The sequence below is a fragment of the Staurois parvus genome, unplaced genomic scaffold (assembly GCF_062004578.1).
Source record: "Staurois parvus isolate SC_StPar_1 unplaced genomic scaffold, SC_StPar_1.0 ptg000092l, whole genome shotgun sequence".
NCBI classification, from domain to species: Eukaryota; Metazoa; Chordata; class Amphibia; order Anura; family Ranidae; genus Staurois; species Staurois parvus.
The window spans coordinates 1,825,583-1,843,575 of record NW_028317888.1 but is presented as its reverse complement, the minus strand read 5'-3'; the positions used below and the strand labels follow the sequence as shown (position 1 = coordinate 1,843,575).

Genomic DNA, 17,993 nt, shown 5'->3' with positions numbered 1-17,993 from the left:
GTACCGGGGGGAGGGGGGGGGATATTTCTCTGGAGTCTATACCTCTCCTAATACAAGAGAGGATTTTGCTCACTTTAGAACCCGCAGCTTTGCATTGCTGCCATTATTAGTCTTGTGATCTACTAGAACCCCCAGATTCTTCTCCACCATTGACCCCCAGATCCTTCTCCAACATTGTCCCCCAGATCCTTCTCCATCATTGACCCCCCCAGATCCTTCTCCACCATTGACCCACCCAGATCCTTTTCCACCATTGACCCCCCAGATCCTTCTCCACCATTGACCCCCCAGTTGTACCCCCCTAATATGTATGATGCATAGTCTTAGCCCCCCCAAGTGCAGAACCTTACATTTATCACCATTAGCCCTCATTGGCCCCATAGCCCCCCAATTACACAGAGCATTGAGGTCGGCTTGTAAGTTGGAGACATCCTGTAAGGACGTTATTCCCCGGCACAGCTTGGTGTCATCTGCAAAGACTGGAATGGGGTTTATAATCTCACACCCCATATTGTTTATATATATATTAATAAGTAAGGGTCCCAACACTGATCCCTGGGGTACCCCACTAATAACACTGAACCCTGGGGTACCCCACTAATAACACTGAACCTTGGGGTACCCCACTAATAATACTGAACCCTTGGGTACCCCACTAATAACACTGAACCTTGGGGTACCCCACTAATAACACTGAACCCTTGGGTACCCCACTAATAACACTGAACCTTGGGGTACACCACTAATAACACTAAACCCTTGGGTACCCCACTAATAACACTGAACCTTGGGGTACCCCACTAATAACACTGAACCTTGGGGTACCCCACTAATAACACTGAACCTTGGGGTACCCCACTAATAACACTGAACCTTGGGGTACCCCACTAATAACACTGAACCTTGGGCTACACCACTGACACCCCTAGACCATTCAGAGTATGAATCATTAACCACTACTCTCTGTATACGATCTTTACATACTCCTGACCCCTGCACTATATACTCTATGTTGCACATTACATACTCCTGACCCCTGCACTATATACTCTGTTGTACATTACATACTCCTGACCCCTGCACTATATACTCTATGTTGTACATTACATCCTCCTGACCCCTGCACTATATACTCTGTTGTACATTACATACTCCTGACCCCTGCACGATATACTCTATGTTGTACATTACATACTCCTGACCCCTACACTATATACTCTATGTTGTACATTACATACTCCTGACCCCTGCACTATATACTCTGTGTTGTACATTACATACTCCTGACCCCTGCACTATATACTCTGTGTTGTACTTTACATACTCCTGACCCCTGCACTATATACTCTATGTTGTACATTACATACTTCTGACCCATGCACTATATACTCTATGTTGCACATTACATACTCCTGACCCCTGCACTATATACTCTGTTGTACATTACATACTCCTGACCCCTGCACTATATACTCTATGTTGTACATTACATACTCCTGACCCCTGCACTATATACTCTATGTTGTACATTACATCCTCCTGACCCCTGCACGATATACTCTGTTGTACATTACATCCTCCTGACCCCTGCACGATATACTCTGTGTTGTACATTACATACTCCTGACCCCTGCACTATATACTCTGTGTTGTACTTTACATACTCCTGACCCCTGCACTATATACTCTATGTTGTACATTACATACTCCTGACCCCTGCACTATATACTCTATGTTGTACATTACATACTCCTGACCCCTGCCCTATATACTCTATGTTGTACATTACATACTCCTGACCCCTGCACTATATACTCTATGTTGTACATTACATACTCCTGACCCCTGCACTATATACTCTATGTTGTACATTACATACTCCTGACCCCTGCACTATATACTCTATGTTGTACATTACATACTCCTGACCCCTGCACTATATACTCTATGTTGTACATTACATACTCCTGACCCCTGCACTATATATTCTGTGTTGTACATTACATACTCCTGACCCCTGCACTATATACTCTATGTTGTACATTACATACTCCTGACCCCTGCACTATATACTCCATGTTGTACATTACATACTCCTGACCCCTGCACTATATATTCTGTGTTGTACATTACATACTCCTGACTTCTGCTCTCCCCCTCCCCCCACTGCTATATATACACATAATATGGATTCTCTTTTGTTACACCCATTTCCTCCCAGCTGGACATTTTATATCGGATGATGTGATTGGAGCACAGACTTTTACATGGTGATAATAATGTGATAACATCCTCCAACTTTGGACCCTTAAACAGAAAGTGATAATGAGGGAGGAGTCAATACCCCAATGATGGTGGTCTTCAGGATCAATCCAGTCTTCATCTTGGTTGTTCTCCCCCCATCCTCACTCTCTGACCTCTGGTGGGACTCAGCCAGTCCTGGTTTGGGGGAACCAATCAGCTCCTGTCTAGTAATCCTCTTTGTCTTTGTATTTTAGTCCATGGCCGGGAGATGAGGAAAACCTCTGAGGATTGTCTCACTTTGTCTCCAGACTGGAAAGTAGAAGATGAGGACATCACACAGTATAGTCCAGGAGAAAACCCGGCTCCCTCCAATGTCCATCCGGCACCACCCAGTGTAGATGGACCATCGGATTCCTTGTATCCTGAGGAACCTCAGATTGTGCGGGACCGGGCCGGCCTTCCAACAGGGAAGAGGTTCTTCTGTACTGAGTGCGGGAAGAGGTTCCATTCTAAATCCAAACTTAATGTGCATAAAAGAACACACACGGGGGAGAAGCCGTATTCCTGTCATGAGTGCAGGAAATGTTTCCATTCCAAATCACTTCTTAATGTTCATAAAAAATCCCATATGCAGGAAAAGCCACATTCCTGTCCTGAGTGCGGGAAGTGTTTCAGTTTTAAATATAATCTTAATGTGCACAAAAGATCTCACACGGGAGAGAAGCCATTTTCCTGCCCTCAGTGCAAAAAATGTTTTGCACAAAAATCCCATCTACAAATACATCATAGAACATATCACATGGGCGAGAAGAAATATTCCTGTCCTGAGTGCGGGAAATGTTGTTTACAGAAATCACATCTTATTACACATCTAAGGCTTCACACAGGAGAAAAACCGTACTCCTGTTTTGAGTGCGGGAAATGTTTTTCAGATAAGTCAGGTCTTTGCAGACATCAGAAATCTCACACGGGGAAGAAGCCATATTCCTGTTCTGAGTGCGGAAAATGTTTTTCACAGAAGTACAATCTTTCCACACATCAGAGATGTCACACGGGGGAGAAGCCATACTCCTGTCCTAAATGCGGGAAATGTTTTTCAAGTAAGACCCATCTTCACACACATCAGAGATCTCACACGGGGGAGAAGCCATATTCCTGTCCTAAGTGCAGGAAATGTTTTTCAAGGAAGTCCCATCTTCACGCACATCAGAGATCTCACACGGGGGAGAAGCCGTATTCCTGTCCTGAGTGCGGGAAATGTTTTTCACAGCATGCCAGTCTTTACAGACATCAGAGATCTCACAGCGGGGAGAAGCCACTTTCCTGTTCTGAGTGCGGGAAATGTTTTTCAAGTAAGTCCCATCTTCACACACATCAGAGATCTCACACGGGGGAGAAGCCGTATTCCTGTCCTGAGTGCGGGAAATGTTTTTCACAGAAGTCCAGTCTTTACACACATCAGAGATCTCATACGGGGGAGAAACCATATTCCTGTCCTGAGTGCGGGAAATGTTTTTCGCAGAAGTCCCATCTTTCCAAACATCAGAGATCTCATGCGAGGGAGAAGCCACTTTCCTGTCCTGAGTGAGGGAAATGTTCCTCACTGAAGTCCTGTCTTCCTGTACATCAGGGGTTCCACACAACCCTGGAGGTGTATTAGTGCCTTGAGTGCGGGAAATGTTTTTCACAGAACTCCCATCTTTACAGACATCAGAGATCTCACATGGAGGAGAAGCCACTTTCCTGTCCTGAGTGAGGGAAATGTTCTTCACTGAAGTCCTGTCTTCCTGTACATCAGGGGTCCCACACAGCCCTGGAGGTGTATTAGTGCCTTGAGTGCGGGAAATGTCTTCTAGATGAATGTTGCTGGACATCCCAGCTCTCATGTGGGGAAGAAGCACACCCTGATATACACCTCAGATATACTCCATGGCTGATCTTCCTCATGGAAGAAACAGTTCATAAAGAGATCAGAGGCCGCCAAAGACATGAATGAAGTGTGGGACTGGGTTGGCCATTGATAGCAGGAGAATAAAAATGGGGTCCTGATCTGTCATTGGCTGCACACAGTTTGTGGCGGGAGATTTCACAAACACTTGGAGGTGTGATTTGTAAACAACAATATTGGACAGATGTGATCGGTGCTGGCCCAGCTGTGATGAATATTGGTGGTATTGTATTCATCCAGTGATGACATTAAGGCCCTGATTTACTAATGTGTCTAGGTGCATTTCCGTGGGCTAACAATCCAGGAATCAGTCTAAAAAAGCAGACTTGGTAAAAGGCATGTCTAACACTCTGACCAATCACTGCAGACATGTTCACATTGAAATTTGCTTTGTCAAATATCAGGACTTCACTTTAAACAATATCTGACATTTCCAAAAAAAAGTTTAAATGGGTAAAAAGTAGTTTTTTAAAGCAAGTCATGACAGTGAAGAACTAGACGCTTTTCCAACGTCTATGTCCGATACAAATGCGCATGTGCAGAACACGTTAGACGTCCTCTCTGGGCGCTTTCTTTTTAGCCCCTGCTCAATAGTAAATCTCTGTATGGATTCCTCTGACAGCCGGCATTCGGTCGTGTCTCCTGTGTGTGACAACCAGCACCATTTGTAGCCAGGCATATCTTTATGTATTCTAATTTGATTTCCTTAGTTCTATTTATTCTGATTTTGTTTGTTATCCTTTATAATTATTTCTGTAATGATTTTACATATTTTGAAGATCTAGATAATATATATTATTGACAGCTGAATCTAAAAATAAAGGTCAGTAATAAAAGAAAAATGGTGTGGGGTCCCCCCTCCCATTCACACCAAGCCCTTTGGGTCTGGTATGGATTTAGAGGGGAAGCCCCACACCAAAATGTAAAAAAAAAATGGCATGGGATCTCTCCCAAAATCCCTACCAGACCCTTATCTGAGCATGCAGCCCGGCAGGTCAGGAAAGAAGGAGGGATGAGCGAGTGCCCCCCTGTACCATACCTGGCCACATGCCCTCAACATGGGGGGGTGCTTTGGGGCAGGGGGGCCTCCCAAAGTACCTTGCCCCATGTTGATGGGGACAAGGGCCTCTTCCTCACAACCGTGGGGGCTTATTAGAATCTGGAAACCCCCTTTATAAAGGGGGCCCCCAAATCCCGCCCCCCAGTTGAATGAGTATGGGATACATGGTACCCCTACACATTGACATAAAAACAAAAAGTGTAGTGTGAAAAAAGACAGAAGTCTGTCTCTGACAAGTCCTTTATTTAAAACACTAAAAGAATGTCCCCCACAGTGGATCCAACGTCAATCATGATGCCCGCCATCACCACCGCTGCTGCCGCTATCTGAAAAAATCATTTAAAAACAGGCTCTGCTCCCACCGATGGCTTCCAGCCATCTGCTTCTGAGGTGGCTTGACAGTTTTTAAATATATAAGGGGCGGGGCCACCGGGACATCATTAGCAGCATAATAAAATACACCCTGAAAGCCTGGAGGTGCTTATTGGATTTTGGAGTCCTGTGTGTAGCTAGACTGCCAAAACATCTCTCACATGTGGTGCCCCCATACTCGGGAGAAGTAGCAGAATGTATTTTGGGGTGTAATTCCACATATACCCATGGCATGTGTGAGCAGTAAATCATTACAATGGCAACTATGTTTAAAAAAGAAAACTTTTTTTGCCATTTTTAAAAACTTGTGACAAAAAAATAAAATCTTCCATGGACTCAACAGAATATTCCTTTTGGTTTCTACTTTCCAAAAAGGGGTCATTTGGGGTGTTTGTACTATTTTGGTATTGTAGCACCTCAAGAAATGTGATGAGTAGTCAGAAAGTAAAAGCTGTGTAAATTTCAGTATCTATCCCATAGTTTGTAGACGCTACAACACTCACACACAGCAATCAATATACACTTACTGGGATTTTTTCTTACCGGAGACATGGAGCAGAATACAAGATAGACATATCTAACATAGAAGTTAGAAAATATTTTTTTTTGTAATGTTGGTCTTTTTTCATTTATATGGAACACACCCAGTGCTGATCAAATACCACTAAAATAAAGCTTTATTTGTGTGAAGAAGGATATAAATGTTGTTTGGGTAAAGCGTTGCATGGCCGAGCAATTACCAGGTGAAATAGTGCAGTGCTGAATAGTAAAAATGGCCTGGTCATGAATGGGGGAAACCTTCCACAGTTGATTGGATCCAGAGAACAGAACAATCTATAGCTGACCATACACTGTTAGTTCTTTTGTTCAGATTTCTCCTTCCACACAAACAATGTGAATGGAGGAATCCCTCCCACTGGGAATACACTGGTGGCTGCAGATGCTGATTGACAAATGTTTTCCATCATATCCCTGAGACAGAAACAGCCAACTTTTGTTGATGGAGAACAGCCACACATGGAGTGGAATGTATTATTATTATACAGGATTTATATAGAGCCAACAGTTTGCTCATCACTTTACATACAATATGAGGGCAGACAGGACAATTCCAATACAATTCATTACAGGAGGAATCAGGGGGCCGGCTTGTTAGAGCTTACAATCTAAAATGGAGGGTCAACTGATACAAAAGGTAATAGTTTGGGGGGATGGGCTGATGGAGAAAATAAAAGTACAGATATTAGGTGGGTGCAGGATAGGCTTCTCTGAAGAGAAGGTGTCACGGTATGGGAGCGTGCCAATTATTAATCCGCTTATTAGTGCCTTGTATCACATGCCCTCAGTGTCCTGCTCTGTATTGTTCCAATTGTTCCCTGTGTCACTAGGCCAAATGGCCAAATCAAATTACTCTGGGTCCCCTCCCTCCTGGCCAGCTGGCTGGGAGCTCTCTGCACACCTCCCAACCTGCTTTTCATCTATGCAGACATCATCCCTGGCCCCAGGATGTCCCTGTCACCAGCCTGATTCTCCCTGGGGTCTAGTGTTCCCTTCCCCCTCCCGGTTGCCAAGGCGACCGGGGAGCGTCCTGCAGCAGTTTAAGAGGTGGATGCTGGGAGCTCCTATTCATTCTGGTGTGGAGTCTGCAAGGGATCTCAAGCTTCGGCGAGACCCTTGTGAATAGACTCTGCAAGCCTACCCCAGCTTCACGGAGACTCCACAGGAGGGAAGAGACAACCAGAGAAAGCATACCTGCGATTGTGAGAGACCCCACAGAAGGGGGAGAGACTATCCCAGCCTGCCTGCTTTTTGCCAGAGGCCCCACAGAAGGGGGAGAGACTAACACAGCTCATCTGCCAGAGCCAGAGGCCACCCGCCTGATCCGGACTCCACAGGTACCTGCGTTCTGCTTCTACCCCTGGGAGACCAGGCACCCTGTTGGATCCGTGAGTACCTGCTTTCCCCCTGTGTTACCTGAACTGTTGCGGTGGTGACTCCAGGCACCCCTCTCCTGTGTCGGACTACCCCTGTTACAGGGACACCCCCTTGGCTCTCCTAGTGGACTAAAGTGGGTGGGGCCCCCTCGTTACCCTTTAGTGGCAAATCCACCCTCTCTGCCACCCAACGTATTGAAGGACTGCCGTCTGTTTGTCTCAATAAAGCTTTGTGCGTCTGCCATCCACTCTGTGTGTTCTGTCCTGCCTTCCCTCCGTTACATACTGGTTGGCAGCGGTGGGATCAGGACACTGAGGAGATGGCAGACAGCGAAAGCCAGCGGATGCAGGAACAGGCCCGGCCCAGCGAATACAGGAAGTGGACTGTGGCATGTCTGCAGGAGAGGGCTGAGGAGCTGGCCCTTTCCTGGAGGGGCCTAGCCAAAGATGATCTGATCACCGCCATTGAGGAGGCAGACCCCAAAGACGCCCCAGGAAAAAGCAGATCAACCCCAGCCTCCCCAGCACGCAAGGATCCTGGGCCCAAGAGCCCCTGGCTTACTCGGGTGGAGGAAGAGATGGCCCTCCTGGGGTCAGACGCCACAGCAGAGGACAAGCGAGAGGCTATCCGGAGGGCGCATGAAAGAGAGAGCCAAGGGAGCCACCGTGACCTAAGCTGCCCATCCAGCCCCAGGGCCGCGGGATACCCCCCTCCCCGGGTCAGCCGCAAGGACTTTAAACCCTTCACAAAAGCCGCCGAGGATGTAGAGGTTCTTTCAGGACTTTGAGCAGCAGTGCCAGCTCATGGAGGTGCCAAGCATGGATTGGATACGGCACCTCGTGGGTCTGCTTGAAGGGGGTGCAGCTGCGGCCTACCGCACTCTGGACTATGTGGATGGCCGGGATTATGCCCGGGTCAAACAGACTGTGTTGGAATATTATGCGGTGACCCCAGAAGTGCACCGGGCGCGCTTCCGTGACCTTCCCTGCCATGTGGAACCGTCCTATAGGATGTATGCGCACAAGATGTCACAGTCCTGTTGGAGGTGGCACCGCAGAAGAAATCATTCAAGCATTTCTGAAGGAGCAATTCTACAACCAATGCCCGGCGGAGGTGCACGGATGGGTAAGAGAGAAAGCCCCTACCACCCTTGCAAAGGCGGCTGCCCTGGCTGATGAGATTCTGGCCATCAAGCCACACTGGAAACGGCAGTCCCCTGAGCCGTCAAGGGCCCTGCCCCCCACCACCTCTGCCAAAATGGGCCCCCCACCTACCACTGTCAATCCCGCAGGGCCACCCCCCAGAGCCCAGTTCGCAGGGCCCCCCATGAAGCACCGCTGCTACGGATGCAACCAGCCAGGGCACCTCCAAGCCAACTGCCCCACCTCTCGAAGCCGGCGCTTTACCCGTCCGGTTCACTACCTGGAACTCCATCCAGCAGAAGAACCACTGCCCCCGCCTCCCAGCGAATGGATGAGCCCCCCAGACGCCAACCAACCCTGGGGGGTTTACAGTGTCCACCCCCCCGGGGGCTTCATACTCCACCCAGAAACAACGCCACCTGCAGGCCGTGCGGGTAGACGGGCAACCGGCCACCGGTTTTCGGGATACAGGGGCCTTCCTGACCATCGCTGATCCCCGAGTGATCCGGCCGGAAGCCATCCAACCTGGCCCTGGATTCGCCATCGAGCTGGCGGGAGGAGCCAGACATCACATCCCCAGGGCATCCGTGCGCCTCGACTATGGGTTCGGGGAGCAACAGTGCCAGATCGGCGTCATGGGTGGCCTCCCGGGGGATATCCTACTCGGCAATGACCTAGGGGAGCTACGATGCCAGTACGTCGGGGCGGTGACCCGGTGCCAAGCAGGTCGAGGTCCTCCTCCAGATGAAGCCACCATGGGACCTTTCCCCAGCATGCACTCGGTGAGCGAACCCCTACCTGACGCAGACCTTCCCCTGACCTGGGATCGGGAGACCTTTAAGCGGGAGGTAGCCACAGACCCAACCTTGGCTAAGTTTAGGACCCGGGCTGCCGGAAGGCGGCAGGAGGGGGATGGGGGCCAGCTTTGGTGGGAGCAGGGGTTGTTGTACCGCACAGTAGGCCCAAGCCGCCTGGGTCAACCCTCTGCTAGCCCCACACAACTGATAGTGCCCAGACGGTTCCGGTTCTCGCTACTCCAGATAGCACACAACATTCCAGTAGCTGGCCACCTGGGTAAGAGGAAAACGGGGCTGCGGCTGACCCAAGCCTTCTACTGGCCAGGTATTACCCAGGACGTAGCCCACTTCTGTCAGACCTGTGACATCTGTCAGGAGGGGACGCCCAGGGGACCACCCCAAGGCCCCTTACCCATCATTGACGAGCCCTTTCAGCGGGTAGCTGTAGACATCCTGGGGCCCCTGGCCCGGCCCAGTAAGGCCGCAAGCGGTACATCCTCACGGTAGTGGATTATGCCATCCGCTACCCCGAGGCTGTCCCCCTGTCCAACATCTCCGCCCCCAAAGTAGCCGAGTCCCTAGTCACCGTTTTCTCCCGGGTGGGTTTCCCCAGCGAGATCCTAACAGACCAGGGTACCCAGTTCATGTCCGAGGTGGTCCAATCCCTCTGGCGCACGTGCGGGGTACGGGCGATCCGGACCACTCCCTATCACCCCCAAACCAATGGCCTCTGCGAGCGCTTCAATGGCACACTGAAGAGCATGCTGAGGTCCTTCGTTGATGGGGAGGTGGACTGGGAGAAGCTCCTTCCACACCTGCTGTTTGCATATCGGGAGGTACCGCAAGAGTCAACGGGGTTCTCCCCCTTCGACCTCCTGTACGGGCGGAAGGTCCGCGGTCCCCTATCCTTGCTCCGGGAACATTGGGAAGGGCAGATAAAGGACACAGGCACCCCCGTCATTCCCTATGTTCTCGAGCTACGGGAAAGGCTGACCCGCCTGGCCACCATGGCCCACAGCCACCTCCAGGCAGCCCAGACACGTCAGAAGGTCTGGTACGACCGCAAGGCACGCGGCCGCGAGTTCACTGAAGGGCAGCAGGTGCTCAAGATCGTCCCCAACCCTCAGAACAAACTCCAGCACATCTGGGAAGGACCCTACAAGGTCCTCCGCAAGATAGATGAGACTAGTTACGTCATTGGTCTCGACTCCCGCAACTGCCAACAGCGCACGGTCCACATCAACATGTTGAAAGAGTACCATGACCGGGCTCTGCCAGTGCTCGCTGTCTGCCCCGCCTCCACGGGCGGAGCAGATGAGGGAGCCCTGCCCGATCTCCTGCAAGCCACCAATGTCACCACTCCCCTAGATCAGATTCCCACGGGGGCTCGGCTGAACCCCCGCCAGATGGCCCAGATGCGGGCCGTGATAGCGGACCGGGCCGTCACCTTCTCAGCCACCCCAGGCCGCACTGGGTTAGCCCTCCACCACGTGGAGACCCACAGTCAGAAACCCATCCAGCAGGCTCCATACCGAGTCCCCGAATCCGTGAAGGCAGCCATTCGGGCAGAACTCTCCGAGATGCTCCAGCTGGGTATCATCCGACCCTCCCGCAGTCCTTGGGCCTCCCCGGTGGTGCTCGTGCCAAAGAAGAATGGGACCACCCGCATTTGCGTGGATTACCGGAGGTTGAATGACTACACTGTCAGTGATGCCTACCCCATGCCCCGCATAGACAACCTGCTGAACCGTCTGGCCGGAGCCCGCTACGTTAGCACCCTAGACCTCAGCAAGGGCTACTGGCAAATCACTCTTACAAAAGAGGGCGTTGAGCGCTCTGCCTTCATTACCCCGTTCAGCCTGTATGAATTCCTCGTCATGCCCTTCGGCATGAAAAACGCCCCTGCCACCTTTCAACGGGTCGTGGACCAGCTACTGGAGGGATGCCAAGAGTTTGCGTGCACTTACCTAGATGACATAGCTATCTTTAGCGACACGTGGGAGGAGCACCTGGCCCACGTGGGGGCCATCCTAGACCGCATCTGCAGGGCCGGGCTGACAGTGAGACCAGACAAGTGCCAGCTGGGAATGGCAGAGGTACAGTACCTCGGGCACCGAGTAGGGGGGGGACACTGAAACCTGAGCCAGCCAAGGTTCAGGCCATTTATGACTGGCCCACTCCCCAGACCAAGAAGCAAGTGATGGCATTCCTCGGCACTGCCGGCTATTATCGTAAATTTGTACCTAATTTCAGCTCCATGGCCCAGCCCCTGACCGACCTGACCCGGAAGAACAGTCCCCGGATGGTGATATGGACCCATCCTGTGAATCCGCCTTCCATGCCCTCAAATCCGTCCTGGCGAGCAACTCCATCCTGGCAGCCCCTGACCACAACAGACGCTATCTCGTGCAGACAGACGCCTCCACCTATGGCCTAGGGGCTGTCCTCAGCCAAGTCAACGAGGCTGGGGAAGAACACCCCGTTACCTTCCTCAGCCGCAAACTACTGGACCGGGAAGTTGCCTATGCTACAGTGGAGAAGGAGTGTCTGGCCATAGTCTGGGCCCTGAAGAAGCTACAGCCTTACCTGTACGGCCGGGAGTTCACCATCGTCACCGACCACAACCCCCTCACATTGGTGAACCGGGTGTCTGGGGACAATGGGCGCCTCCTTAGGTGGAGCCTGGCCCTCCAACTTTACCATTCGTTACAGGCGGGGAAGCCAGCACAGACCCACAGTAGCTAGGCCCCACAAGTACCTTCCAGGGAACCCGGGTGGGTCCCCCTTATCGGCACTTGTGAAAAGGAGGGGGGAGGAGTGTCACGGTATGGGAGCGTGCCAATTATTAATCCCCTTATTAATGCCTTGTATCTCATGCCCTCAGTGTCCTGCTCTGTATTGTTCCAATTGTCCCCTGTGTCACTAGGCCAAATGGCCAAATCAAATTACTCTGGGCCCCCTCCCTCCTGGCCAGCTGGCTGGGAGCTCTCTGCACACCTCCCAACCTGCTTTTCATCTATGCAGACATCATCCCTGGCCCCAGGATGTCCCTGTTACCAGCTTGATTCTCCCTGGGGTCTAGTGTTCCCTTCCCCCTCCCGGTTGCCAAGGCGACCGGGGAGCATCCTGCAGCAGTTTAAGAGGTGGATGCTGGGAGCTCCTATTCATTCTGGTGTGTAGTCTGCAAGGGATCTCAAGCTTCGGCGAGACCCTTGTGAATAGACTCTGCAAGCCTATCCCAGCTTCACGGAGACCCCACAGGAGGGAAGAGACAACCAGAGAAAGCCTACCTGCGATTGTGAGAGACCCCACAGAAGGGGGAGAGACTATCCCAGCCTGCCTGCTTTTTGCCAGAGGCCCCACAGAAGGGGGAGAGAATAACACAGCCCATCTGCCAGAGCCAGAGGCCACCCGCCTGATCCGGACTCCACAGGTACCTGCGTTCTGCTTCTACCCCTGGGAGACCAGGCACCCTGTTGGATCCGTGAATACCTGCTTCCCCCCTGTGTTACCTGAACTCTTGCGGTGGTGACTCCTCGCACCCCTTTCCTGTGTCGGACTGCCCCTGTTACAGGGACACCCCCTTGGCTCTCCTAGTGGACTATAAGTGGGTGGGGCCCCCTCATTACCCTTTAGTGGCAAATCCACCCTCTCTGCCACCCAACGTATTAAAGGACTGCCGTCTGTTTGTCTCAATAAAGCTTTGTGCGTCTGCCATCCACTCTGTGTGTTCTTTCCTGCCTTTCCTCCGTCACAGAAGGGTTCTCAGGGATCATCTAAAGTGGACAGAGTAGGAGATAGACAGATTGGGGTAGGGAGTTCCATAGTATGGGAGAGCCTTGGGAAAAGTCCTGGAGATGAGCATGGGAGGAGGTGACAAAGAAGCTAGAGAGTAGGAGGTCTTGGGAGGAACAAAGAGAACAATTTGGTTGGTATTTTGAGACTGGGTTAGTGATGTAGGTGGGGGCTAAGCTGTGGATGGCTTTGTAAGTTAGTATTTTGAATTGAATTTGTTGGCAGAGTGGCAGTCAATGAAGGGATTAGCAGAGAGGAGTTGGGTTGGTTCCTGGTCAATCAGCCACATTCAATCAGTGTATGGTCATCATAACCCGAATGGTGTGTATGAGTAGAGGGATGATGAATAACATCCTCCGAGGAGGAGAGACCATTCCCAATCATCCTACAAGACTTCATTCAATGTCAATCTGCAGCTTCTACAGCCGGCATCGAAGTACGGACTGAACTTTTCCTGTTCTGTTCTTTGTCCAAATGGCGGACTATTTGCTGATATATAGTAGCTGTATGTCTACCACTTCTAGACAGAGCACCTTCCTTCCTGTCATTGGTGGTAAGAAACCAGCGGATGGCTACCAGTGATGTCACCCGGCCCCAGTCAGGAGTCCCCAACCATGTAAGTAAAGGGGCGCAGATAGCATGACATCACTAACCAAAAAGAGTCACACGCTCATATTTGGATAATGACATCACCCTGGAGACCGCGCCCCTCTTTTACATTTAGCGTATAGGGACCAGAAGTCGTCATTCATGGTCAGTGCAATAATGGATCATATGTATTCTCTGGAGTTGTCATCATGATTGATGCTGATCTGCATTGCTGGACAACATGGCTGACGGATTTACAATGATGGACATTTTAAAGTCTTTCTATTATAGAGCGTGGATATAGGGAGTGAGGGGTCCGGGGAGAGCGGGTATAGTGAATGTGGGGTCCGGGGAGAGCGGATATAGTGAATGTGGGGTCCAGGGAGAGGGGATATAGTGAATGTGGGATCCAGGGAGAGCGGATATAGTGAATGCGGGGTAAGGAGAGCATGGATATACGGAGTGAGGGGTATGGAGGGAGAGGATATAGTGAATGCAGGGTCCGGGGAGAGCGGGTATAGTGAATGCGAGGTCCGGGGAGAGCGGATATAGTGAATGTGGGGTCCAGGGAGAGGGGATATAGTGAATGTGGGATCCAGGGAGAGCGGATATAGTGAATGCGGGGTAAGGAGAGCGGATATACGGAGTGAGGGGTCCGGGGAGAGAGGATATAGTGAATGTGGGGTCCAGGCAGAGTGGATATAGTGAATGCGGGGTCCCAGGAGAACAGATATAGTGAATGCGGGGTCCCAGGAGAATGGATATAGTGAATATAGTGAATGTGGGGTCCAGGGAGAGGGGATATAGTGAATGCGGGGTAAGGAGAGAGCGGATATAGTGAATGCGGGGTAAGGAGAGCGTGGATATAGGGAGTGAGGGGTCTGGGGAGAGCAGATATAGTATATGCAGGGTCCAGGCAGAGCGGATATAGTGAATGCGGGGTCCCAGGAGAACAGATATAGTGAATGCGGGGTCCAGGGAGAATGCAGGGTCCAGGGAGAGCGGATATAGTGAATGCAGGGTCCGGGGAGACCAGTTATAGTGAATGCGGGGTCCGGGGAGAGAGGATATAGTGAATGCGGGGTCCGGGGAGAGCAGATATAGTGAGGGGATATAGTGAATGCTCTCCCCGGACCCCGCATTCACAATATCCCCTCTCCCTGGATTCCGCATTCACTATATCCGCTCTCCCCGGACCCTGCATTCACTATATCCGCTCTCCCCAGACCCCGCATTCACTATATCCGCTCTCCCCGGACCCCTCACTCCCTATATCCGCTCTTCCCGGACCCCGCATTCACTATATCCGCTCTCCCCGGACCCCTCACTCCCTATATCTGTGCTTTCCTTACCCTGCATTCACTATATCCCCTCTCCCCGGACCCAACATTCACTATATCTGGTCTCCCCGGACCCCGCATTCACTATATCCGCTCTCCCCAGACCCTGCATTCACTCTATCTGCTCTCTCTGGACCCCTCACTCCCTATATCCGCTCTCCCCGGACCTCGCACTCACTATATCCACTCTCTCCTTATCCTGCATTCACTATATCCGCTCTCCCCAGACCCCGCATTCACTATATCCGCTCTCCCCAGACCTCGCACTCACTATATCCACTCTCTCCTTATCCTGCATTCACTATATCCCCTCTCCCCGGACCCCGCATTCACTATATCCGCTCTCCCCAGACCCTGCATTCACTATATAGCTCTCCCGGTACCCTGAATTCACTATATCCGCTCTCCCCGGAACCCGCATTCACTATATCCACTCTCCCCGGACCCCGCATTCACTGTATCCACTCTCCCTGGACCCTGCATTTGCTATATCCGCTCACCCAGACCCCGCATTCGCTATATCCGCTCTCCCCGGACCCCGCATTCACTATATCCGCTCTCCCCGGACCCCGCATTCACTATATCCGCTCTCCCCGGACCCTGCATTCACTATATCTGGTCTCCCACAGTCCACAGAACATGGAAATACAATTATTTTAGTAAATTTAAGCATGTACATGTACTGTACTGAGTTGTAAAGTGTCCCTTGTAAAGTGTCCCCTGTGAGAAATGTTTGGGCCCCAAAGATCCCCATCATGGCCCCGACACACACAATTCTTTTCACTCAATAAATTCTTTATTATAGTTTTACTTCTAACAAGATTGTAATCATAGAATCAGGAAATAACAAAGGAAGGAATCTGATTGGTCAGGAAGATCCCTTGTCTGGAATGTGGGGGCGGAGTCATTATTATTGGTGTACAATACAATACACAACGTGTTCCATTATTATAACAAAGTATTGTAGAAAAGATCCCAACATTTGACTTGGCTGAATGAATGCTGGTCATATTAGTTCATCTATTCTCTAAGTGGGGTGGTATCTATTGGGCCAATCCCTTTTACAAACCACACATAATATCACCCTTCAAAGTGAAAACAGAAACGATTTGCACAAAATCAAAGAGTAGAACTATTTTCCGGTGGATCCCCTCTACCCAGACCCCATATGTAGATATAGAACAACAAGCTGTGTTCCCTCTCGTGCCGCACTCCTCCAACCACCCAAACCCACACAGAGGCCAAGGGAAATAATGAGAGGAAAGTTCCCCCCTAGTTTGGGGCGGAGTTCTCCTTCCCTCCTGTTGGGGGATGGGAGAAGGATGGACTGAAGACAGAGAGACGCTTCGGGGTCACCACTGTTCTGTAGAGCCTTGAAATGAAGGACATCAACTTCAGAAGTTCTTGTTGTCTGTGTAAAGTTCCCCGATAACGAGATCTGGGCTCTCCCGGCTTCTAGCTCTGTAACCCGCTATATCATTATCAGGAAACGCAACTCCGACACCCAAGAAGGGCTGAAGTTGTGTCCTTCATTTCCAGGATCTACTGACCACTCTGCACCCCGACATTTACTGCACTTCATCCATGTCTTTGGGGACCTCTCATCTCCTTATCAACTGTTTCTTCCATGATGAAGTTCAGCCATGGAGTATATCTGAGGTGTATATCAGGGTGTGCTTCTTCCCCACATGAGAGCTGGGATGTCCAGCAACATTCATCTAGAAGACATTTCCCACACTCAAGGCACTAATACACCTCCAGGGTTGTGTGGGACCCCTGATGTACAGGAAGACAGGACTTCAGTGAGGAACATTTCCCTCACTCAGGACAGGAATACGGCTTCTCTTCTGTGTGGCATCTCTGATGTGCGATAAGATGGCATTTCTGTGAAAAACTTTTCCCACACTCAGGACAGGAAACCGGCTTCGCCCCTGTGTGAGATCTCTGATGTCTGTAAAGATCGGACTTCACTGAAAAACATTTCCCACACCCGGGACAGGAAACCGGCTTCGCTCCCGTGTGAGATCTCTGATGTCTGTAAAGATCGGACTTCACTGAAAAACATTTCCCGCACTCAGGACAGGAAACCGGCTTCTCCCCTGTGTGAGATCTCTGATGTTTGTAAAGATCGGACTTCACTGAAAAACATTTTCTGCACTCAGGACAGGAAACCGGCTTCGCCCTTGTGTGAGATCTCTGATGTCTGTAAAGATTGGACTTCACTAAAAAACATCAAACAAGAGATCCCTGTGCTCAAATCCCAACATCTAGTGCATGCATTTATCCATCAGGTGCTAAAGGGGTGTAACCACATTAACTCTAGAAATTCTGAGGCCCCTCTGCACACTGCTATATACCCTTCAAGCAGACTATGCAATAAATAGGGATATTTGGTTCACACATATTGCAATACATGCTTAAGCTGCCAACTGCGTCAAAGTAATCCCTCTATGGCCAGTCCTACTCTGCTCTGCCTACGCGAGTGCTACTGTGGACACAATGCTAACATAGGGGAAAAGACACAATGGGGAGAGCTACAAGGTTCAGGTCTGGCTACTGACCCAACAATACAACAAACAAGAGATAGGACTGGCCATAGAGGGATTACTTTGACGCAGTTGGCAGCTTAAGCATGTATTACAATATGTGTGAACTAAATATCCCTATTTGTTGCATTGTTTGCTTGAAAGGGTATATAGCAGTGTGCAGAGGGGCCTCAGAATTTCACTAAAAAACATTTCTCGCACTCAGGACAGGAATACGGCTTCTCCC

At 50.5% G+C, this 17,993-nt stretch overlaps 1 protein-coding gene across 1 annotated transcript in view; it reads left to right on the top strand.

Moving 5' to 3' along the window:
• Positions 1 to 5,969, top strand: part of LOC149468112 (uncharacterized) — a 33,522-nt gene extending 27,553 nt beyond the window's left edge. Inside the window, exon 3 of the mRNA XM_089670634.1 lies at positions 2,735 to 5,969. Coding sequence (XP_089526760.1) covers positions 2,735 to 3,832 — 1,098 coding nt within the window. The 3' untranslated portion in view covers positions 3,833 to 5,969. The remainder of the gene's footprint in view (positions 1 to 2,734) is intronic.
• The last annotated feature ends 12,024 nt before the right edge of the window (positions 5,970 to 17,993 follow it).